At 39.3% G+C, this 24,043-nt stretch overlaps 1 protein-coding gene across 7 annotated transcripts in view; it reads right to left on the bottom strand.

Annotated features, from left to right (window-relative positions):
* HELZ (helicase with zinc finger) overlaps window positions 1–24,043 on the bottom strand; it is a 77,405-nt gene that overhangs the window by 10,234 nt on the left and 43,128 nt on the right. For all 7 annotated transcript variants that reach the window (XM_085077326.1, XM_085077329.1, XM_085077328.1 and 4 more), the window contains 11 exons: window positions 20,968–21,146; window positions 19,290–19,408; window positions 17,729–17,874; window positions 15,157–15,304; window positions 12,698–12,881; window positions 11,239–11,467; window positions 7,966–8,170; window positions 4,031–4,082; window positions 3,020–3,213; window positions 699–906; window positions 151–227 (listed from right to left, as the gene is read on the bottom strand). In XM_085077326.1, coding sequence (XP_084933452.1) covers window positions 151–227; window positions 699–906; window positions 3,020–3,213; window positions 4,031–4,082; window positions 7,966–8,170; window positions 11,239–11,467; window positions 12,698–12,881; window positions 15,157–15,304; window positions 17,729–17,874; window positions 19,290–19,408; window positions 20,968–21,146 — 1,741 coding nt within the window. The remainder of the gene's footprint in view (window positions 1–150; window positions 228–698; window positions 907–3,019; window positions 3,214–4,030; window positions 4,083–7,965; window positions 8,171–11,238; window positions 11,468–12,697; window positions 12,882–15,156; window positions 15,305–17,728; window positions 17,875–19,289; window positions 19,409–20,967; window positions 21,147–24,043) is intronic.

The raw sequence follows: 24,043 nt of genomic DNA, 5'->3' as shown, positions 1-24,043 counted from the left end.
GTTTTGAAAAGTCACATTAAAAAAAAGGAAATGCAAACGTTTCAGTAATGACTAAATTCATTAGGAGAGAGTATGAAAAAACAGACAAAAATACCCAAATCCCCAACAAATAAACAAAACAAACCAGAAACCCCAGCAAGAGAAACCTACCTGCTTGGATTCCAGAGGTTTCTTCTCAGGTGTTCGAATTTTACTGATTTCAGGTCCAGCAGTGCTTTCACTTTTACCTAAAAACATTTACAAAATTATTTCATTTCAATAGAAAAGATATTATTTGGGAATTTTTTTTTCCCCCAGACACAGGAAAATTGACTTATTAGTATGGCATTTACAGCATCACAGACATTTAGTATCATTTACCTAAATAACACTTCCCCTTTAATCTCCGCACTTTGTTCATTAATCATCACTAAGTAGTTCTCCCAACTTAATTGCAAATAACATCAGCAGCATTGCAGAAGGGAGATGGAACAATTACACCCTCAACACCCCTCCCCAAGTCCCATTCCTTCTGAATCTCACGAGACCTCAGTTATTCTATTTGCAATGGCAAATCACAGGTCATTTCCCCAATCTGTGGATTAGGGAGGAGAAAGAAAGAAAGGCTGGAGGAACGAAATTCCTTTCCACACCACCCCATTTCAGTCCCAAACTCTCCCAGGAGCAGAGGGGTGTGCAGTGCCATGTCCAGCACTAACCATTCCGAGTTTGCTCGTGCTGCTCCTTGTCCTGCTGCTGGAGCTGCTGCTGTGCTATGCTGACAGGGGAGTGATGTCCCAGGCCGTAGGGGATGGGTGACCCTCGGCCGTGAGCCTGCAGCAGGTTCATGTTGTATGCCATGGCTGCTTGGTGAGTGATCAGCCGAGGGTCCACTGCAAACCTGCCCTGGTACCCTGTCCATGGTACCTGCGTGGGAAACAGAAATTAAAATACAAATTACAAACAAGAGGAGAAGATGCAGTGTGCTAGGGTAGGTTAAAGGCAGGGATAAGGAGCACGCTGGCATTAGGTCAGTGGTGACAAGGGCTGCTCATCCATCAGATGACCTGACACACACAACTGCAGCTCTAAGGGCAGGCAAAACAAGGGGCACAGATTTTCAAGGAGAAGCCTGGGCAAAAAATATTGTATCAAAACCCATTCTTGTTTCAGTGGTTTCAAAGTTCAGAGAGAAAAGACTGATGGTCAAACTGTAGTTTAATAAACTTTAGATTAATCTCTTCTCTAATTAAATAGAAAGAGTACCCACAGGTGAGCAGTGACAGGGAATACACTCCAAAGTGTCTGTGCTACTCTCTGTACTGCAGAGTCAAAGGAAAATCCTAGTGTGTGAGAGAAGTCAGGATTTTTCACAACAGTTTCCATTTTATTCCTAAAAGGAATGCTAAGGAAGACAGCTCTGCATCGAATTAGTTCAATCTCACCCTGTAGGGAATTTATTAAAAGAAGGGGAAAAAAATGAACAAGAGGAGAGTGCAGGGAAAGTCATCCCCAAACTCAGGCTGCCAGAGCATCCCTTACTGATGGCAGCAGAGAACCTCCTCCAGCTTTTACCTTGGCTATGGGAACTGCACTAAACAAAGACATCATTTTATCTTCCATGAACATAAACACATTTTACTGCTGACCCTACTTGTTTCAAGTGTAACAACTTTCATCCAATTCTTTTTTTTAATTACTATTTGCCCTTGAAATGTGCACTTTGAACTTTAGCTTTAGGCTATTATAGCATCTGTACAACCCCAAATCATCTCCAAGCTGCTTTTCAAAAGTAGTTGTCTCATTAGTACCTCAGTCTTCCCACTTAATTGTTAAAAAAATCCATCCTCAGGGAAGGTGAGTTCAAAATACTTATTTTTAATACATTTCTTTTGATTGGAAACACATAAAAAATATATTAACCTTGGAACAATAAGAGAGAGCTTTTTAAATTACCTTGGTTTGATATTAATATAATGTGAGCAAGCATAACAAAGATACAGCTGCTGGCCTTCTCACTGCATTTAAATTTATCCATCAAATGCAAATTTCTAGTAAGCTTGGAAAACGGAAAATTCCTTGGCCTAGCAAAGAAAACCAATTTACAGCTGCCAGCTGATCTAAGACACAAAACTGAAACTACAGCAAGTCCCCCATTCAGCATCCATAACCCAAATTACAACAGAGGACTTATAATTATTGGAAAAAACAATTAGCTGTATTCCAAGATTCAGCATTATGAATGGAATTAAACACATCTGCACATGTGGGTTCCACGTCCTTGCCATGCTCCTCAGTTGTGTACAACACAGACATGTCACTCCACAAGCTTCTGCAGCCTTTGTTCTTTCCTTCCATTTTCCCCCTGGAATATGTGACTGTGAAGGGTAAGAATAAAGCAGAGGCTGCTTCTTTAATCTGTGTAAATTTTGGTGGGACGGTTTTATTTGTAATCCAAAATTCCATGCATAAATGTAGCCTAAAAGACCCGATTAGAGATCTTCATTCTGTTCCCAAATGTCATTAAGGAAAGGGATTGGAGAGGAAACTGGTTCACTATGAGGTTCTGGAAGGAAAAACATCCCATTATGCTTATTTTTCTTATCACTTCACTTCAGACACCTTGCACTGCAGACATCCAAAACTTGCAATTTAGACTGTGTGAAACCAATAAAGAGAAACAAACTCCCTGTGAATCACTGAGGTCTCTGCAGTGATGAAGAACTGAACCAGGCAAATAATTCAGAGGCAGGTGTGTCTCAAGTCAGATGAGACAGATTGCACTGGTGTGCCTAAAACACACCAAATTGCATGAACATGAAATTGCTTTTAGCCTGCCTGGAGTTATTTGGGGGAACAAGGCTTTCAGGTCCTTATTTTCTGGTAGTCCTCAGCACTGCCACTCCTAAAGGCAGCAAAGCCCACAGATTGGGAGTGCTGAAAAAAAACTGCAAAAAATTCACTATCTGATTTCGCCACACATTTTTGTGCACCGAATAACTGAGGTGGGGAGGGGGAGAAACAGAAAATGAATTCTTACAGGCAAAGGCACAGACATGACCATATTTCCTCCATAGACAGCAGGTACATAGAGAATACTTGTCCCAGTGTGTGGATCTATCCTTTGAACAGGACTTGGAGATTTCCCCAGATTGGGGTGAGGTCCCAGAGGAGGAGGGGGAGGAGTATATGCTCGGATAGGATTTCCAATTAGAACAGAAGGATTGGGCTGAACTGAAAATAAAGATAAAAATAAAAGATGTATATATACAAAAAAAAGAAGATATATACACAAAAAACATGAAGACAACCATTTCTTTGTTTTTCCATCCTAACAGCCTTTATCCTTATGAAGTATGTGTGCAACTCTCTTACAGCATAGGTCTGATACACCAAGAGAAAGCATTAATCAAATCCTATATCCCATTTCAAAAATTTGAAGAGGCAGAAAATACAAGCTGAGATACAGAGAAACAGGTAGCTGGTAAGTGCATTAATGACAATGTCCCAAACCAATTAAATATTGCTGACAGTCAGAGTAGCTGTTAAGCACTGCATCCAAAACTAAAGTAACTCTCCTTTCTTTAGCAGGGAAAACAGGCTCTAAATGAATACTTTTTCAAATTAATAACAAAATTATTCAGCTGTTGCATGCTACCTTGCAAAGGTATGATCAGTAATGTCTGGATATATGACAGCACAATTTAAATTCAAAGCACCTCAGAAAACAGTGCATGCAATCTAATGTCCAAACCCTTTTGGTGCAAACACCCTGCTAGAGGGCTGAACGTGATGAATTTCAAGCACAGCCATTTCTCAGAAGCCAACAGCTGGTTGTGCTAAGGCTCCAAAGTCAGTGCACACAACACCTATATAGGGAGAGCCTCAGAAATACCAAATGTCCACTGAGCAGTCTAGGATCTGATTCCCTCATGCACACAACAAGCAAATGGCTTTCAAACAGAGGAGAGACCAGAAACTCAATGTATGTCAGACTACTGTCAGCTTCCCTGAGCTCAGGAATTCCCCCAGGAACAGCAATTCCACTTACCAATTCCATCAGGTGGGAAATGGTCATTCTGGTTATGATGATGGACTTTGCCCTTTAAAGGAAAAAAACCAATCACAGTGATCTTTGCATTCTTACACAAACCAAAGCTTTTTATTTCAAGTGAACATGAAAATTAAACATAAAACAGAGTTTGAAAGGAGTCAGCCCAGCAGTTTATTCTTACACTTTCAAACATCCAGTTCCATCACTTGACTATGAATTCACAAAGCTGGACATTAAATATCACTAATTCAATTAACCAGTGGGTCATCAGGACTTTGTCCAGGAGAACTCTCCCAAGCCCTGTTTTCAGATGCAAAGAGAGTTACAGCAAATATTTTGAGTTCCTTTTCTCACCATTTTATTTCCCACTGTCCCACATCTTTCAGGAGCAACATCCAGGATCAATGTAACCCTCAGTATTGCTCTGCATGGCAGCTTTAGGGGAAGAATGATTGATTTTCTGCTCCAGGTTCCAGCTCAAGAACATTGCAAAGGAGCACTTTTACTCAGATGCTCACCCAGCCCATTAGACTTTGTCACCTCATTTATCAGCTCCTGGGCTGTGGCTCCTCTGACTGCTCCCCAAAAGTACAGCACAGGACAGTAAAGAACCACACTGCTCTGGGGAAAATGCTTTTCCTTGGTGAATTGTACACTGGAAAAGGATTTTAACACACCTGAGTTTTCCCTCCTATTTTCTCATGAGTTTGCAGCATCAGCTAATTAGTTAATATTCATAAACTGTGAGCATATCCCATTGCCAGTGTGCTCTCAAGTCCTCTGCAGCACAGAAATACTTTCCTTAATCTGGACCTAAGTACGTTCACAAATTTTAAATAAATCTAAAAACGCTTTGATGCTGCAAAACTTTTCTTGCCCAGGAGATAAGTCTAGGCAGTTTTCCAGCAGTCTGAGCAAATTAGTCAGGGTACAAAGACAGGTTGTTTGACAATGTTGACTCATGCATAAACCAGATTAAAGAACTGGTCTCCAAATTTTCCTCTCATTTGAAAAATGAATTATGGAAAAATAAAATAATAATTGCTTCTCATTGCAGCACTTCAACAAAGGAAAGCTGTTTATTCAACAGAGGAAGATCCAACATAATAACGTAGAGGAGCTCCAGCCTGACTCACACATGGACAGCACACAGCATTTCTGTATCTCTTACACTGCCAGAGTCGAGCTGGTTGTTCACAAGCCTGACAAACCTCTGTTCTAACCTCTCAGACCTGCATTTTATAGGTGCCATATTTCTAAAATGGAAATAGCAAATAATTACCTAAGTTTGAAGAAAATAATTACGTAAGTTTGTGAGAGGAGCTGTGCTGTTCAACAGGAGCTTCAGCATGTCCCTGTATCAGATTGGTAAATAAAAGTCAACTGAGGCCACCTGGAAGTTGGGGAAGGGAGTTGGTGCCCTTCTTTTGTCTTTTTCTCTTCACTGTTTTGATGGCTTAATCCTTTTAGAATAGTCTGTTATTAACTTAATTGTTACCATTTCTCAAAGATTTTCTCACCAAGGTTCTTGTTCCCCACCCATCTCCAAAATACCCAAACCTACCCCAGATCTGCTCTGACTGACAACACTGGAGCACAAACACACACAGTTTCCTCTCCAAACTCGCTCCACATTTGGAATATAAAAATTCACACTACATAAAGGCATTCAGAGCAACCCCAGACCAAGACCTGGGTGGCTGCAGGCAGTTAAGAGCCTCATCATTCCTTGGATCTCCCTTTAGTCAACAAATGGAGAAGAGAGAGCTCTGCAGGGAGCTGTGGTCCTCACTGACTGCAGGAATGTCTGGGATGCTGATGCACCCTGATTTCAGTGCCTAAATCCAGACCAAAAGCTGGCAGGCAGCGAGTGGGAGGTAGGAAAGTTGTAAACTCAGAGCTTAATTTACTGTACGTGAAGCACCCTGAGGGAAGCTCCAAGTTCTGGAAACCTTCCCTTTCCACATCATCACCTCCAATCAAAGCTGTCCCCATCCAGCTCTCCTTCCTCCCTGCCATGCCCAGCCAAGCCCAGAGCAGGGCAAAGGCAAAGGCAAAGCCCTCCCAGCTCCATGCTGTTTGCCTCTCAGAGAGACAACACTGAAACGTTTCCCTTCTTAAAAAACTAAACAGCAAAGAGGGTTTTGTCCCTACATAAACCCAGGAGCAATTCTGCTGAATAAGAAGGTGCTGTTTGTACAAAATCACTTTTCACCACATGGGAAAGACAATCCCTGACCTGCACCACGTCCATAAACTCATCAAAAAACATGGTACTGGAGACTGTTCTTCTTTGTTTGCTACAAAATACACCAACACTAGGTTTTAATCTTTCATTTTTAATGTTAAATACTGTACTTAGGATGTCTAAAATAAGCAAAACCAACCATCTGCTTTTACCCTTGAACAAAGGGAAATGCATCCCTGATCCCAGCCACATTCTCAGTGGATTTGATTCCTACCTGCTCACTGCTCTGCTGCTGCTGCACACACTCACTGCCTGTCAGTGGCATTCAGAGGGAAGATTTGATTTAGAATGATGATACAGGTGGTTTAAACACTTCAGATCTTAAGCTGAAAATACAGTGCTGGCAGTTTGAACAGCACAAGGGCTTAGTTTACCAACAAACTAAAGGAAAATAAACAGAGCTGTCTACTTACAAGACTCACTTTCCCCACCACTCACACCCTTTTTTTCTAAGGATACTATACCTGCATTTTCAAATATTTTTTTTTCTTCACTTAGGAAACTAAAAGTATTACTAATGATATTATATTATTAAGGAAAAAACTGAAGCACTCATGAAAAATGAGAGTGCAGCAGTGGCTTCTAAAGACAATTTTGTAATTTCTGGTTTTCTGTAAGCCCAGTGTTTTGACACACGACTAGAAGCTTTAGAAATCTGGTGTTTGTTTCAGAAGGTAATGCATCTTGATGAAGAAACCAAATGTTCTCACTTACAAGCTCCCTTTTGGGAAGGACTGCCAGAGGGAAGGCTTTCCTTTTTGTATTAAAAAAACCTGTCGTAAAAATTTCATTTCAATGATACAGCCTGGAACAAAAAAGCAAAGCTGTGGGAAATATGTGCAGCTCTTCCTTCCTGTACACTGAGTTCATCACAAAGCTGAAGAGCTGCATTTCAGTTCCATCTCTAACCACAATTTAATTAAATTACAACCCAAATGATTTTGATATAAACTACAAAGAACTATTAAAATAGAATTCATTACTAATACATCACCCCCCAAGAAAGCTCTAAAATTTAGTGTTATTCTTTCTCATGCTAAGGAAGCTATGCATTCTCATCACTTCTTCACCTGCTTTCATAAAAAGAGTTGATGAAATTACCACTCAGAGGTAATTTTATCTCTCTGCCCTCTTGATGCTAATGAAATCTAGTCTTCTGAAGGACAGTATCACTCAGCTAATCCATGCAATAAACCGGTTTACAACATATTTTTAATTACATCAAAAAATTATCTTACATAACGTAAGTCCTTGAATTTTAAATGTGATTTTTAGACCAAACCAAATCCCTTTTGGCTATTATTTTGTTGGCTCCTTTTGCTCCTTGTCACTGTCTGTTGTTTCTTAGGGTGCAGTCGGAGCACAGGATGGGGATTGGCTCTGCTTTATCTAAATCCTGAGCTGCCATGGCTCAATTCACCACTGCAACACTGCAGTGCACATGCCAGAGTGAGCCAAGGTGTGTTTGAGCAAGGAAACAAGGCTTGGGCAACCCCAAGCTAGATTGCTAAAAACTTTATGATAATACAAGTCTAGAGCTTTCACTTGAAAATGCTGAGGATCCCTCTGGAATTTGCATTCATTTCTGATTGCATTGATGCAATTTTAAAACAAACAGCTTGTTCCATAAACCTTTTATGTTCTTTCTCTCCATCCACTGGCAGTTTCTGCCAGAGCACTTTACCTTTGGAGGTGACTGCTGCTGTTTGGTGGGGTTGGCTGAGTGCTGATGCCGCAGAGCTCGAGGGATGAACTCGGGAGCCAGAGGGTTCAACACGTAGGTTTTCTTCAACTCCAGAGCTTCCAGCTGAGCTTTGATCTGCTCAAACGTGATGCCATGAAGACTTTCATTCTCATGGCACAGGGCAATAAACCTTTCCCAGAATTTCCTACAGAAGCAATTTTTACAAACAGTGAGGAAGACTCAATGGCTGTTGTTAAAATTAAAACAGATTTAATGTTTCTTTGTGTGCTCATTTTACACTCCAATCATCCACCCTGATCTGAGCCCCACAGCACAGAGTGAAGCTCCCCAGTCATTTAAAAATGGACACACAGATCTGTCCATGTGCAGCAGATCACAGCACAGAGTGAATTCCACATTTAATATTCATGTCAAGGACAGCTCCAACTTGAAATCTTTTCCTAGAAAACCAAAACCAGCAAACTCAGTGCTTAAAATTCTGGACTGTATGTGATTTAAGGCATTTATTGAAGCTCAAATAGTCACAGGAATTATCCAGACTCTCAGTCCCAGAAGAGCATTCTCCAAATTTAGCCAGATCATTCAGGATAACAAATACCAAAGCGGAGAGACACCCTCAGAACCACTCTTGTGAAACACTTCAGAGGCACGAGAAGATTAACAATTTGGGAGTTTCTAGAGATTCTTTGAGATCCTCTGATGGAAAACAAACAAATCCATACACTTTACTGCATGTCAGATTTTTCTGTAACATACAGAAGTATTTTCGAGCCACAACCAACCATCAGATGACATGACTTGTCTATGAAAATTCTGTTTCCAACTTTTTGGAAGGTTATTTAAATCATGTAATAAAAGAACATTCCTCCCTGTCTTCTGCTTTCTCATGACACATCTTTCTACTACTTTATCAAAAAAAAAAAAATTTGTTAACATCCACAGCAGGATCTATACAAAAACTTTACAGTTATGATTTTCTTTTTAACCTCAAAGGAACCTTTTGGGTGAAGTTACTGAAGCTTAAAAGATATTTAAGTAAGGTCTGAAGATGTCACGTTGTAAAAAACCCAACAAACCTGACTGAGCTGTCTCTTTCAAAGATATCAAGAGTAAAGGTGTGCTTGACTGCAACTCCTGCTTGTTCACCCTTCTGAACAAGGTCTGCCCTATCAGCAAGCACTGCTCTTTCCCCAAAACCTGTAAAAGGAGAGATTGCTGCACACTCATTGAAACAGCACTGCCAGGTTTTGCTGAGTAGCTGACTTTGTGAGAAAGAATAAAAGTCTGTCTTGCAAGAATGCTGTGATGCTACTGATGTATCTAAGAATTCAAAATAGTTTACCCTAAAAGCCCACTTCTGTTGTGATTTTATAGAGGCAAGAAATGCTCTTTTAAAATTCAGGATGCAAGTTGGCCCTTTCTCCACTTTTGCTCGAAGGCAAATAGATCTTGCAAGTGAGAATTAAAAACCAAAATTAAATACATCACTGGGATGCTTTAACGATGGAATTCCCTCTGATTAATCAATTCAGTCACCAAACCTACTGCCAACCACCACAATTCCACTGAGACTCATCCCCTTCTGCTCAGAAAGCTGCGAATGCCCCGAGCAGCCTCTCTACACATGAACACTTGTTCTGGGCTGTGAGAACAGAGAATAAAATGCTGTTTTTATTCTCTGATGTGAGAGTCTCAGTCTGATGTGCTTGGGAGTTCCAAGGGGTGTTTGCCTCAACAGCCCTGTCTAGTCCAGTTGGAGCACACAGGATGTAATGATCACCCTGGGCATCCTTCACAAAGCTCTCTACAGCTATCATCACAGTCTTGACTCATCCTGGCAGGTATTAGAATATTTATAAAATTCAAGTACACTCTCAACTTTTTTGAGGTCTGTTTTTCCTAACGAAATGTCACTTCTTTCAGACTTCTCTACTCCTGTTGTACTAAAAAAGAATCATCTTCCCAGCAGCCTCCCTGAGCCCCTCCAGCACTATTTTCAAAGAGTGAATGTTCAATTATTCAGCGAAACAAGACAATGGTGTATTAAAGGGAAAGCTCAAGATACATCTTAATAAAGTTTCAGTGCTCCTTGTTTCTTAATTATCTTTCAGTTTATAATTTGGAACAGCTCTACATCTACAAACAGCTGCTGGTCTTCAAAATGCAAACTCAATCCTGAACTGCCAGCACTGTCATTTATTTACCATGCTGACAGCTGTATTTTTATTTTATTAAGTTTTTGCACACCCTATTTCAGATATTTTGAAGGAGCACTCAGGAGGCACAGGGGCTCTTTCTCATCAGCTCATGACAGAAACCAGCCCATGCCTAAAAACCCCAACCAGCTCAGGGAAAAATTAACTAAACCCACAATAATTACTTCTCTGTCAATAAGATGTTAGAAGCCATTTAGAGATCACTGCCTTCATGTTCAGCTGCTCCTGATGAGGCCCCAGCAGGGAAGTGAAATTCAGGTTACATTTCATAAATACAGTAAACAAAGGTTTGAGTTCCATTTGGCTGTTTCAACTCTGATCTTTGAAAACCACATTCCTTTTCAATACAGTAGAAGCAGCACTGCTCAGGAAAGTAGAACACAACATAGATATAACAACTAACATGTATTTTTAGCTTTATTTTAATAATGTAGTCAGTGCAGTGTTTCCTCACTTCGAGAATAAGCTGGAGGGTTTATCTCTGATCATCTCAAAATTTCAGCTCTTCCATCGAAAAAACCCTTTGAAGAACAAAAACTTGGAACTCTTAACGTAAGTGTTTACATATCTCAGCATTTTTCACATTTCTTCATTTAGGTCTATAAAATGTAAATTCACTCAAATCCTAATGTGTTTTTTCCTAGTGTCATGAAGACCTATCAAAACACAAATAATGTTTTTCAAGTCTTCTACCATCCTATGACTGCCATAACATTTAACTTTAAAATACCACATTACATCACAATTTTAAACTCCAAATTATGTATTACTTTTATTTGTATATAAAATTGTAAAAGGTATACAAAAAATCCCTACTATAAAGTAAAATGAAGCACGTTCAGTTGTTAGTGTAAAGTGAAAATTTGAGCAACTATAAATACATGAAGAGACAGTTTATCAATGGCCAGGGGTAGGTAGCTCACTGTTTTCTCTGTTATACATGATTTTCCATCATTTTCCTAAATCCATCAGTCACAGATAAACACATTTTCTAGCCCCCTTAGCCCTGATTAACCAAGGAACATAGATAAAGTACCTGCATCTCCCAATGGAACACAAAGCAATAGGATCTCCCACCACAGCTACCAGGGATTGTGCTCTTGTAATGGCAGTGTTGAGAAGTTTGTAATTAGACAGAAAACCATAATCCAAGTCTTCTGTTGAATCCTCCAGCAACTGCTCTTTCCTTTTAATTGGAGTTTGCTTGTGTTTGCATGTGTGTCGTGTTCGTACTGTGCTGAGGAACAGAACTCTGAACTGCTTTCCTAAAAGGAAACAAAAAACATGTCTGAGATAATTGTTGCTATTTCTGCTCTGACCACGACCAGACCACTTCACTTGCCAGCCAGATTTCACACCTAGATGTTCTGAACTCACAGCTACCCTTCACATGAAGAGCTTTATGCAAGAATAATAAGATCTAAAATTTTTAGAAGATGCACTATAAATAGCATATTCTATTACAAGAATATTTCCTCTTTAAGAAACTTACTTTTTCACCTTGATATTAATCACTCCTGAACTTTCTGTAATGTTAATTATCTTTACAGCACTGCCAGTCAGTCAATAACAAATCTTGAATTTATTTATTCTACCTTAAAAAAAAAATCCTGGACATTTTTGATTCATATTTTAAAATTTCTCAAATACATGAATATCCACCATGAAAAAACAGAGCAAACCACTCACTGTCACTCAGCTACCTTATCATCTGCCTTTGTTTATTACTGACTAGAAGTGCAACCTAGCAACAGGCTATGCCTACACAAAATCCTTGTTATCAATGTGATTTCAGGAAGAAACACCTAAATTTTTAGACTCCTTCTTACAGTTCATTCCACAGATGGGAAAAAAAAAAAAAAAAAAAATCAGTAAAACATTTTGAGGCTAAATTTTTGTTCAATTTGTGTTTGGAACTCTAAAATCTATCTGTTTAAAATGTTCAAACATGTAACACTTTTAGATGTTAAAAAACTATCAGGTTTCACAATTTTCACTCAATTTATTTTCTAAGTGAGGTTGAACCCAATTTTGAGAAAAGATGAAGCTCACGCCCATCGGTTTATGGTGAGTGTTTATGGAGGAACAGCTGCCTCCCAGCTCTCCTTTTGTTCCCATCGCTTCAGGATAATTTCATTAATTAATTACTCGAGTTCCCCTTGTTTTCCCCTGGCTCAGCCCAGCCCTGCTCACCCTGCACGTTGAGCACTCTCTCCACGCTGACGTCCGACAGGTGCTTCAGCATAGTTTTATGAATTAATAAATGAATATTATTTATAATATTTAATAATAATTAATTAGTTAGTCCCCTGGTGTTCCCCTGGCTCAGCCCAGCCCTGCTCACCCTGCACGTTGAGCACTCTCTCCACGCTGACGTCCGACAGGTGCTTCAGCATAGTTTTATGAATTAATAAATGAATATTATTTATAATATTTAATAATAATTAATTAGTTAGTCCCCTAGTTCTCCCCTGGCTCAGCCCAGCCCTGCTCACCCTGCACGTTGAGCACTCTCTCCACGCTGACGTCCGACAGGCGCTTCTTGCGCAGCTCGGCGCGGATGCGGAACACCTGGTCAGCATAGGGAGTCACCACGCCGATGCTGCCATCGTCCAGCTTGCCCCAGGCCACTGGCCACTTCCTCCTCAGCTCCTCCACACGCTCCACCACCTCAAACACCTGCCAAGAAAAGCAGCATTCTGAAGTTATGCTCCACCCAGCATTGCTCTTTGATATGGAAAGAGAATTGGAACTTTGGAGCTCTGAAACGCTTAGTGTTACACAAGCAATGATCCTACAGTGATACTCTAAAATATCATGGAATAAAACAATGGATTTACTGTACAGTGCCCTTCTTTATCCTGAAGTAAGTTTTCCCACAAAAGTCACTGTTAAATTACAAACTTCAAAATTACATTAATAATCTTAATTTTCATTCGTAAGTTCTTATGAAAATGTCAAGTGCACTAGGATCTTTCTTGCCATACTTCATCTTATTTCTGTAGGTAAATGTGCTGCTGAAATAGCTATAATTTTATTTCTATTCTGGATTTTATATATGTCATCTTAGAGTCTGATAACTCTAGACAGACACTCCATATCCCAGAGCACAATCATTTCCCATTCCAAAGGATACCATTGGGAATTTCAGATTATTCATCAATTGCTAGTTCACCTCTCTGAGATACTATGAAATGTGCTACCTGAGAAGACTAATGTGTAATAAAACCTGAAAAGCTCCTCCTGGAAGGAGACAGCCTCAAAGCAACCTCCTGCCAGCCAGAGCAGCTCATCTCAACACACCAGAGGTTCTGCACTGCAAAAGGCATTTCTGAGTAACTTTATAGAAGGGTTGTGATTCCTTTTCTTTTTTAATTTGCGTTCAATAAATATTTTTCCAGCTATTTAAAGCATGGTAATTGATGATGCAGTTTTCCTACAGCACCACAAATGCAAGCACAGCCTCTTAAAAGGAAAAAAAATCTGTTTATCCTTTAAAAGTCACAAATAGTTTCTTTTTGGCAATTTCTGAGGACAGTGAAAACATGGGACTGTTTTTAAGCAAGTCCTGAATATTTTTGTGACATCAATTCTTGCATTCAAAAGCCAGCTCTACTGACAAAGGACATTAGAATAAACTTTGATATCTATAAAAACCACAGCACAAAAATAATGATCTTTTGTAGGTATTTTGGCAAGATTCTCTGCAAGTATATAGCTTCTGGGTATGCATTTGGAATTAATACCACATAGGGAAATTTTAAAATGAAGACCAACAAGGGCAAGTGTATTTCCCAGATTAATTCTTTATCTACGCATCAGTGAAGCACAAGATGCCCCAATGCAAACATCCACTGAGGGTCAAACAGAAAACATCTCACTCATCATCTAATTTCAGTTTTTCTGTTGGTGTTTCAGCAGCCGCTGTCCTTCAGTTCTGCCTGTGGCTATTAATGACTCACAGTTTTCAGACACTTACTTGGCCACTGAAGATATTTTTAGGTCTTTTACAACTTTTTTTAAATGGCAAAGTAATCCAAGTAGATTAATAAAAGCAGTCAGGTGTCCAGAAGTCATTGCAGCTTCTTATTTAAGATGATATTTTAACACAGCTCTGAATGTTTAGCAAGTGCAGCACAACAACAAAGAGGTTTCAAATAGTGCAGCAGATGAAGAACACCATGATTAACACAGGGAAACACAGACAGCTCTGCAGTGCTTCATGGCAAGCACTAACCACTTCAAATTCCTCCTGAACTTTAGAAAATTACTGCTATTTGATTTTCTCTCCCTCCCCGAAGTGGAGGTGACTGGAAAAAGGCATCTCCCACTATGAGAAGTGTTATCAAGTCAGAAGGAGGGAGGTGGGTGCTGCTGCATGTGTTTGTTTTGGTGGGCTTGGCTTGGCTGGTTTCTGTAAACACAAGGGAAGGAACGAGAATGAAAGTAATTTTTGAAGAATACCAATAAATCTATGCGAACCAAACAGATTGAGAATAAGTTCTCACCTAAAAAATCTCAGCTGCACATTATCAGTTAGACACTGATCCTAAACATATTAAAGCAAATGTGAAATGTTACTCCAGAGGACTCTTATCTGAGTGGGAACATTTCTACAACAGTCAAAGAAATCTAAGTTTTACTTCAAATCACAGTTACTCTCAGTTGCTAAGATACATCTATCAGAATGTCACATAAATTATCAGCAAAGACATCCTGAAGAATGAGCCTGGAGAATGATATGTGGCTTGTAATTTACAAAGGAAAAAAGAAGGTAAATTAGTGGAAATGTTTACTACAATTGCAATTTTCATTACATCATGTTTAGCAAACTCCATGTTCCCCTCTCCTAGCAGAGGACAATTTATGTCTTCCACCCACACTGAGCATAAAGCAGCAAATTTGGGGGCGTGGAGCTTTAAGAAAACAATCAACAGTAAAAGCAAAGAGTTACCTCTGCATTATTGTAAAAAGCTGTACTGTTTTTTTCCTGCACATCTTCTCCACGTGCTGTGAAGAAAGTCAAAGGGTAGAAATCTTTGTGTGCTGGCTGCTTTCCACTTGCCATCAATTTGCCTTCATAGAAAAGCTCGGATGTGTAACTGTAACAAGGCAAAACAGGGTAAAATGTGGAGTCTACACGAGCTCACTGATAAAATATGCAAATCTCCCTGATGAAATATGCAACCACAAAATACTTCATAAGGAAAACAGAACCACTGATTACTATTCAGCATCTTCAAATGATTTCTCTGAACTGATGTTTCCCTACTACAGACACAGCAGAAGGCACTAAAAATATGCTTTTCCAACACTTTTTCTACAAAGGCTGTTTTTTCTTCTCATCTGAAGCTCAACAAAGCTATGAACATTCTCATTCTCACTGATGTTTCGCTCAGAAGTTCTGGTGGCTGGAAAGTGGGCAAAAAGAGCACTTGCTGTCTGGCACTGGTTATTCCCCAGGCTGGACAAGGAGCTTGCTCATGGTCAGTTAGGAGTTATTGAACTTGGAAGATAAATTCACTACAGATTTCGTGTGCACTGAGCACAACACAGGCCAAGCATTCAGCTGTCAGCCAAGCTTTTCTTCTGTGACTTCTACTCCAGGCTGATCTATGTTGCTAGAGACCAGAGACACAACCAGAGCACAGCTCCTCTGCTGGCAGCAGCCATTCCAGCAGCTGGCTGACTGAAAAAGAAATCAGGCAAGAACTACCTCCTGGTGAAAAGTAGGAGGGAAAAAGGCAAACTGAAGGGAATGAGACAAAAAGGCAGCAAGGAGAGACTGCAGGTTGCTATAAATCCTCTATGCTATTGCACAGTAGAGCTAAACCAATGCACTGGCTTCCAGTAATTAGTGAATTTTGGCAACATCTAACTTCCCAAGGCTCAGCTTCCAACCTTCCTGTACTTTGGCCATCACTCAGTACCCTGAGTGCAGCCTGGCATGCAGACAGCCAAAGCAGGACACTGCAGCTGGTGGCTCCACCTAGTCATTCCAAGATTCCAGCTACTGCAGCTTCACACTGCAATAGCTGCTCATGGAAAAGCCAAAGGAACTTTCTGCTCCCAAACCTCCACCAAAGCACTGCAGCTCAGCCCTGCCCTGAACTGGCTTACCCTGGACAGCCCTGAAGGATTTGGACTCCTCTGGGGGTTGGGTTGAAGCAGGCACTCCACAGCTGCCAGGGGGCAAAACTAAACATTTCTTCTGCAAATTAACTTTCAGTAATGAGATCTCATTAAACAACAAAACTTCTCTGTATGGGCTGGCTTTTCCCAATTACAGCTCCAAAGCCAGGCTGAACTAATGGCTCATTCTTTCCTCAATTTCTCATGGTGTCTCCACCTCAGTGAGGTAGAGATGATTAATGAGCTCTTCATCTTCCCACACTTCTGTCCTAAGCTTCATGGTCCTGCTTGTCAGGGCAAATTATGCAAAAAAGGAGACTTGGGACATCTCCTGAAGGGACCACCATGAGTGCTCAGCAGTGTCACCTCACCCAGCAACACTTCCCAGTGGAACTGGGCACACTGGGGTTTCACCTGAGAGCCACCCAGCCCCAGGGGTGTTTCTCATCCTCACCTCAGGGTTTAACACAGTGAATCTTTCTTGGAACTCCCTGTCTGAACTCCAACTGCTGAAGTGAAATTTTATGATCTTTCTGAGGCAAATGACATGGAAGTGATCTCCAAACAAAAGCTGAAATGATCCCTTCCTTTACAGATATTCTCTCATTTCAAGCTCAGAAACTTAAGAAATGTGTAAGAAATTTAGCAGCACTCAGACTATAATTACAAAGTCCATAAAGTGAAGACAGATCAAGCTATGTAAGAAAATATTTTACATTCTCACTTTTGATTCCCCAGAGCACTTAAATATTTCTGCTTTTGCTTTGAACACAGTGATAACCTAATTAGTATGACTGGATACCAACATAATATTCCACAGTACATATTTGAGCCAGGATTTAAACTTTAGCATTTTTCCCCATGATTGCACTTATTCTTTCCAGCACAGCTCATGGATGAGCTCATTACACTGGCAGCCATTAGTTTATCATAGCATAAAAATGCAAACCCACTGATTAATGTGTCTTGAAAGAAGTAATAGAAGATGTCAACAGTAAAGAAACATGCTCAAAATTTGACCTATTTTTTTCTGTTCACAGTTGCATATCCATATGTTCCTTACATTGCCCACAGCTCACCATTCCAAGATAATCCACCCCAGTAAATCTAAAATTCTGAAATGGTTCAAAGAAGCACAGAGCCTATATAACAGCCTGCACAGAGGTTAAAAAGGGCAAGTTGGCTCTTCTTTGGTTTAGTGTGCAAATCTTACAGCCAAAGCATCCCCACCTGAACGAGGGGTCTGTGGCACAAACACCTACAGCAAAGAGTTCCTAATCCACTTTGGAACAACCAAGATTTCAGGACAGAATCACTTGAGCTGTGCTTGGCTCTTTTGTTCACTCCCAGCAGCAGGAAGAAGCACATGATAGAGTGAAAAAGTTCACACCTACTTGATGATAGCTTCATGGGAGCGATAGTTCTCACAGAGCAGGATCCTGCAGGGGAATTCTGCAGGGTAGTGCTCGTAGAGTCGGTCGAGCAAGGAAACGTGGAGGTTTCTTTCCCTGGCAAATTCACTGTAGACAAAAGGACTGAGCTGTAATAGACACACACACACAAAGAAAGTGTAACTAAATATGTGGACTCACAATTTCATGCTCCCAACATAGGTATTTTGCATCAAACCAAAAAAGAAACCTTCCTTTTAATGTGCATTTATTGTTGGAAGACAGACCATGGCTATTCTACAGAAATGTTCATTCCCACCAGGAAAGTGACTAGAGACTGGCATGGTCTTAAAGGAACAATAAAACATTCAATGACTATGCAAAGAGCCCTTAGATCTAAGTTTAACTCTCCAAACTGTATTTAGAATGACTTTACACCATTATTCTGACAACCACTTTTACAATTATTACTACAAATAGCACAGATCAGAAAATAAAGGATTTTACCACAATTTAAAATGCTAAATAGAATGTTGTCGAAAAAACAAAAACCCAGTGACCTATTTACTGTTACACTAAACTCCTGCTGGGCTTGTTTAACAATAAAACCACCATCAATTACAGCAGGAAAAATAGAACCAAAGATGATGAAAAAGAGATCTTTAAAATACAATTTCTAAGTGCAGAAATGAAGCCAAATCTATTCTGTCATTCTGAATTTGTATGATTCAGATTCTCAGTTTCACTTCAGCTAAATATTAGTTTTTGAAATTTAAATGCTGGACACCTGATAGAGGATCTTCTGCAAGACCCTGAGCTATAGAGCAGCCTGAGACACACAAGCCCAGCCAAGACTTCACCCAGTTGGGCTGATGAAGTCAAGACTGAAGTAAGAATTCCAACCTCCTGAAAAGCCCTTTTGAGATCAGGATTTAAAATGCACTATCCCAGTCCCTAACATTCCTAGTATCATGACTTGAAATGATCCAGTGGAATTAAATCATAGGTGGAAACACCATTCTAAGTTTGTTACTCAACCAAGGCAAACATCCACTCCACTGCTGCTGGGAGATGGGAAGAGAACTAAAGGCAAAGCTAGAAAAACAAATCTGGCCTAAATCAATACAGCAAGTAAAGCTGACTTTTCCAAGCATGCTTCCTTGTGCCTACAGGCTGTAAAATGACAGGAATAATCAGTGTTTTAAACTCTCCAAACCGAGCAGCTCCCAGGCACTCTGCAGAAACATGAAAGCACTGGCTAGTTTCAGTTTCCCATTTCTCACTTGTTCAAATCCTCACCAGATTAGGATGCTTCTAATAAAGCTTTAAAGTTGTCTAAATCCTAATTCTCCATCTTCTTGAATTCTTTTAAAAATCAACAGGGAATACCATTCATAAACCCCTGAGTGCAAAAAATATTCCCATATGTTACTCAAATAATGTCCCTGGAATTGTCCTTGGCTTCCCCATCTATTATACAATTTGGTGCAGATAAATAACTTAAATACATAAATACCAATATTATATATATGCACTTCATACTCAAAAACTCCATAGCTCTTACCTGCATGTGGTCTCCAGCCAAGACAATTCTTGTGTTTTTATTAGCTAATGCTAGAGGCATAATAGTTTCACACTCCATAGCTTGAGCAGCTTCATCTAACAGAATGTGTGTAAAAAACCCTGTAAAACAGAGGTATCAGCAAATAAATGAAACTTGAAACATGATCAAATGAACACTGATAACAAAACAAGAACCTGAACTTTACATTCTGTGATCTGATAGTAACCAAAACTAGAATTAAAAGAAGTGTGCCTTACTCAAATAAATTTCTAGCAACTACTGAAAACCACACAACTTTCAAACCCATCAAACGACCAACTGTGGTCACCTGGCTGCCAGTGACATTAGCAGGAGCCCCAGGTCTGCCTCTTTCTTGTGATTAACATGAAATTAAACACATTTTATCTGAGCCCTCCTTACACCAAGAGGAAATGTCTCTTGGCAAAGAGATTTCTCAATTCTGAAAGTCATTTTGCCATCATGAGACTGAAGAGCTTTGGACAATGACAAGGAATTCCTCATGTCCTTGAGTCCTACTAACTATTTTATATACTAAATTCCCATTAAAATTGCACACATACCTGAGCACTTTGCTGGTTATGGGCTTAAAGGAATGTTGGGGGGGAAAAAAGGAACAGAAGTTGAAGGAAAATTTCAATTCAATCTTATGATAATATTGGACCAAAGGTTTGGTGGGTGGGTGGGAATCTATGCACTGGAGAACATGCACTTGGAAAGGAACTTCCCCACTGTAGACTTATATTTCATGAAATCTAAACTCAGGATAGGTACAGAAAATAAGTGGTTTTATACATTGATATCTGTGATATATTAAGGTTCAAAACAAAGTATCAGAGGACTTAGTGTACCATCCAATTACGATTACATACATAAAAATGTAGCAATTTGCTTTGGAAAATATGAATTTCATACAGCTGCACAGACATTGCTATGGTATGACTGTACACAGCTCACTGCCAAACAAAGCAGCTATTTCTATCTAAAGACCCAAAAATATTTACCATAAATTCCATATTAGTTTTCTCTGTTGCAACAAATGCTTAAATGTAGCCATAAAAAAACAGCCCTAACAACTCATGTAAAGAAATTCCATGTTCTCCACAAAAGCAGATGGATTTAATTTGGAGATCGGGAAAATAATAAACCCTAAGCAGCCTCTGCCCCAAAAAATAAGTCTAATATATTTCAGTTTAGAAAACAACCCTAAATGTATCATGTTAACAAAGACAGGGCTTGTATGTGTGGGAGTTGTTTGCAAAGCTGAACAATTCACAAAACAAGGGAAAAAAGCTCTCTGTGTATTTGTGCTTACATGCTCCACTGAGTAATGACCTTAATGAGCATAATATTCAAAGTCAGACTCTCAAACAGAATTTTCCCTCTTGGATCTCAGAAACACCAGATCATAGATAGTACTGATTCTTTATTTAATTTTTTTTTACAGAAGGAAAAAAAGAATAAGCAAAAGGTTAATTAGAATGCCAGCCATTTACAGCTTTGTAATAAACATTTATTCATAAAAAAGCAGAAGAGCATTTTAAGATTATCATTGTTTACTTTATTTTTCAACAGTTCCAAGAATTGGGTAAGGAACCAACACTGGCAAGAGGAAGATATTTCTCAAGAATGGATTCTTCTTGTTTAGAAATTACCTTACCTGGTTCAAGATCCAGCTGACACAGATACTGTGATGTATTTAAAGTAACAACTACTACTCGTTGCTTAAGAATGTCTTCTTTCTGTGGCATCTGAAAGGTGGAATGTGTGCTTGAAATCAAACAGTACTGATGCACAACTGGGTGAACAGTCTTTACCCAGCGATTTCGGAAATATACCCTGGGAAGGAAAAAAGGGGCTTATTTTCCATGAGGTTTGAACACAGCTACCAAACTGATGAGCTTTATCTGATAAACTGTTATTACATCAATGTAGCAACACCAAATCATGGCCTAACAGCTACAAGGGAGTGAGAGAACTCTGCTACTCTTCCAGCTTTTATCCTCAGCTTTTGTGAGCTTCCCTTTCCCAGCCCTAACTGAGGTAATACTCTAACCCACAGCTCACAGTACTGTGAGATTACTGAGTTTACTGGGAGTTTATGTTTGTAAAGCACTTTGAGACTCTTGGATGAAAGGTGCTATTGAAATGCAAAATATTATGGTTATTAGACATTATTATACCATGCACAGTCTTTTATTACAAAAATTCAACTGTGGGTGACTCACAGATTGGCTGACAGCATTTCAAACTGCATTGCTGCTTACCCATTAATTTCTTTTATTTTGATGTGAGATCAAAAAGGTATCCCAGAGCTATTATTCACCACTGGCATAAAACCTCCTGACAGATGTGACTACTTTGAGAATGTCGTGATAGAAGTTAAGCCTCACTGAGCAAAGACTTTCCTTCTCAGGTGCAACTCAGGTCAACAAAGTCACCTATAACTTCATTATTAGGTGTTTCTTCCTCTAAGTTGGAAGAACCACTTACAAAAATGGGATTTACCAGCTTAACACAAATCACAACATTTCACTCTGTAATATGGCCTTAACTTTGGATTAAAGAAAAGACTAAACTTCTAAAATGTTCTTAGCTGCTCCTGTGGACTATATTTTATAACCTGGGTAACTCTCAGCTGGCAGCCACACCCTGAAGCTCCCTGGTTCCAGGATACATGCAGGACTCACATGTATGTCACATCAAAGTACTACATAACTGAACTGAAGGGGTTTCAGGGACATATTTTCCATGGAATCAAATTATTTTTTGACACTGCTCAACTGACAGTCAGCAAGAACACACTTAGGAATAAATAAAAATACTACATATGTGGACAAAGGCTGTATCAACCTCTTTCCTTTTTCCTTAGTATTCCATACAAAACCAGTGTATGGAAGCAATTAAATCTGAAATATGCAGGTAAAATAATATTAAAATTAATACCTCAACCCAGAAACATACAGAGGGATTGCTGCTATCTGCTGCCTGGAGTTTTTAGGAGAGGGAGATAATCAGAATTCTCCTGCTACAGAGCTCTCCCACCTGCAGAAGGTTCTAGCAGCTGATGGAGACAGACACATCCAGGGGGAAAAGAATATACAAATTAGGAGGCAATTACTCCTCTCACAGCTCTGACTCACCCTCTGAAGGTGCCTAATGCTCCAGCTCTGAAAATCAAGTGTCTCACCCTCAAACAGCAGCACTTCATGAGCCTCCCAACTTGGCTTTGGGTTTCATTCCCCCAGAAACATTTCTGCATTCATTTCCATAAGTATATGAAATTGTTTCAGTGTCAAGTTTCTCCAGTAAAAAGGCAGGTTTTGGAGTGTATTTGGAGTGTGCCCCTAATACACTTGACTCATCTAATCAAACCCAGCAGCACAGTTTTTTTCTGGGTAATATTTTGTTTATGGGCATCAAGACTATGAGAATTTGGCCTTCAGGCTTCACTGGTATTTCATTTAGGTGCAGAACTTAGATTTAACATAAATTCTCAGTGTTCATTTTGACTTTGCATTTTCCAAAGGGCATAGGAAGTTATTTTATTAAGGAAAAAAATACAAATTTATAACATGGTATTTAAACAAAAACCCCACAAACTCTACTTTTCAAACTTTCATGTCACATCACTGACAGGATAATTTATTTATTGTACATCTTACCCACAGAAATATCTACACCGTTTTCAGTACAAAATGTTAAATAACTTAGCTCTCCTTCTTTAAAAAACAACATAAATATTATAAAATATTATGCTGCTCCCCACTAAGCCAATTCATCACTTGTAGAGTAAATAAGGGATGAAATCCACAGCAAAGTGTTCAGTTATTTAGAAACACAACAAACTCTGCAAGCAGCACATCTACATTGAATAATTAACTGCTTCCACTCCGCTTGACGTTTCCTTTAAATTACTGCAAGAGGCTCAGATCACCCTGGCTAATCTAACAGTAATGATTTTAATTTGAAAATCCACCTTTACAACAGTCAGTGAGGGAGGTACATCTATAATTAATTTTGAGCTGGGAGTCTCACACAACTGCAGCTTTTGATTCAGAAAAATTGACCTTCAACTCCTGCCAGGGCAGCTTAATGCACTTAGTGCTCAAACAACAGTTATATGTCAATTTTTTTATTTGAACCATACATGCTTGTGGATCCATTAACATAAATACACAACTCCAGAGGTGCCTCCACTCTCTAAAACTTCCATTTTTTATAGTGGTATCCTGACTAGTTGAAAAGCATCAGACAATCCACAGCAGCACTTTCTGAAGGCTTCATAACAAATACCACAACAATTAGACTTAAATTCAAATGTTCAGTGACTTTTAAATTATGTGCTGTGATTTTCTTGGCAAATATGTACATAGATTTTAACCATAAGAATAATATCACTTTTTATGTTTTTCATATTATTTCTGAGCCTGGACTACAGTTGAAAACAAGGAGCAACAATAAAACTGCCTGGCAACAATAAAACTGTATTTAATTCCTTGCTCTGTGAAATCACACTTCAATATTCCCACAAGTGTCAATTACACACATTTTTTCCCTCCAGAAAATTAAGACACCATAATGTTTTTCATCACAAAATGCTTTACAAATCACCTTAAGATAATCTGTGTTAAAATGCAGGCAGATCAAAGATATCTTTTCAAAAACCCTCTGCCTTCTTCTCCTTGGCCAGATGTCTGAAATGTCACAGAGCACCTAAAGCCAGCAGAGCTAAG

Source organism: Lichenostomus cassidix, chromosome 18, assembly GCF_008360975.1.
Source record: "Lichenostomus cassidix isolate B80296 chromosome 18, HeHo_3.0, whole genome shotgun sequence".
Lineage (NCBI taxonomy): Eukaryota > Metazoa > Chordata > Aves > Passeriformes > Meliphagidae > Lichenostomus > Lichenostomus cassidix.
Note: the sequence above shows the minus strand (reverse complement) of the source record. Positions and strands in the feature narration are given on the sequence as shown.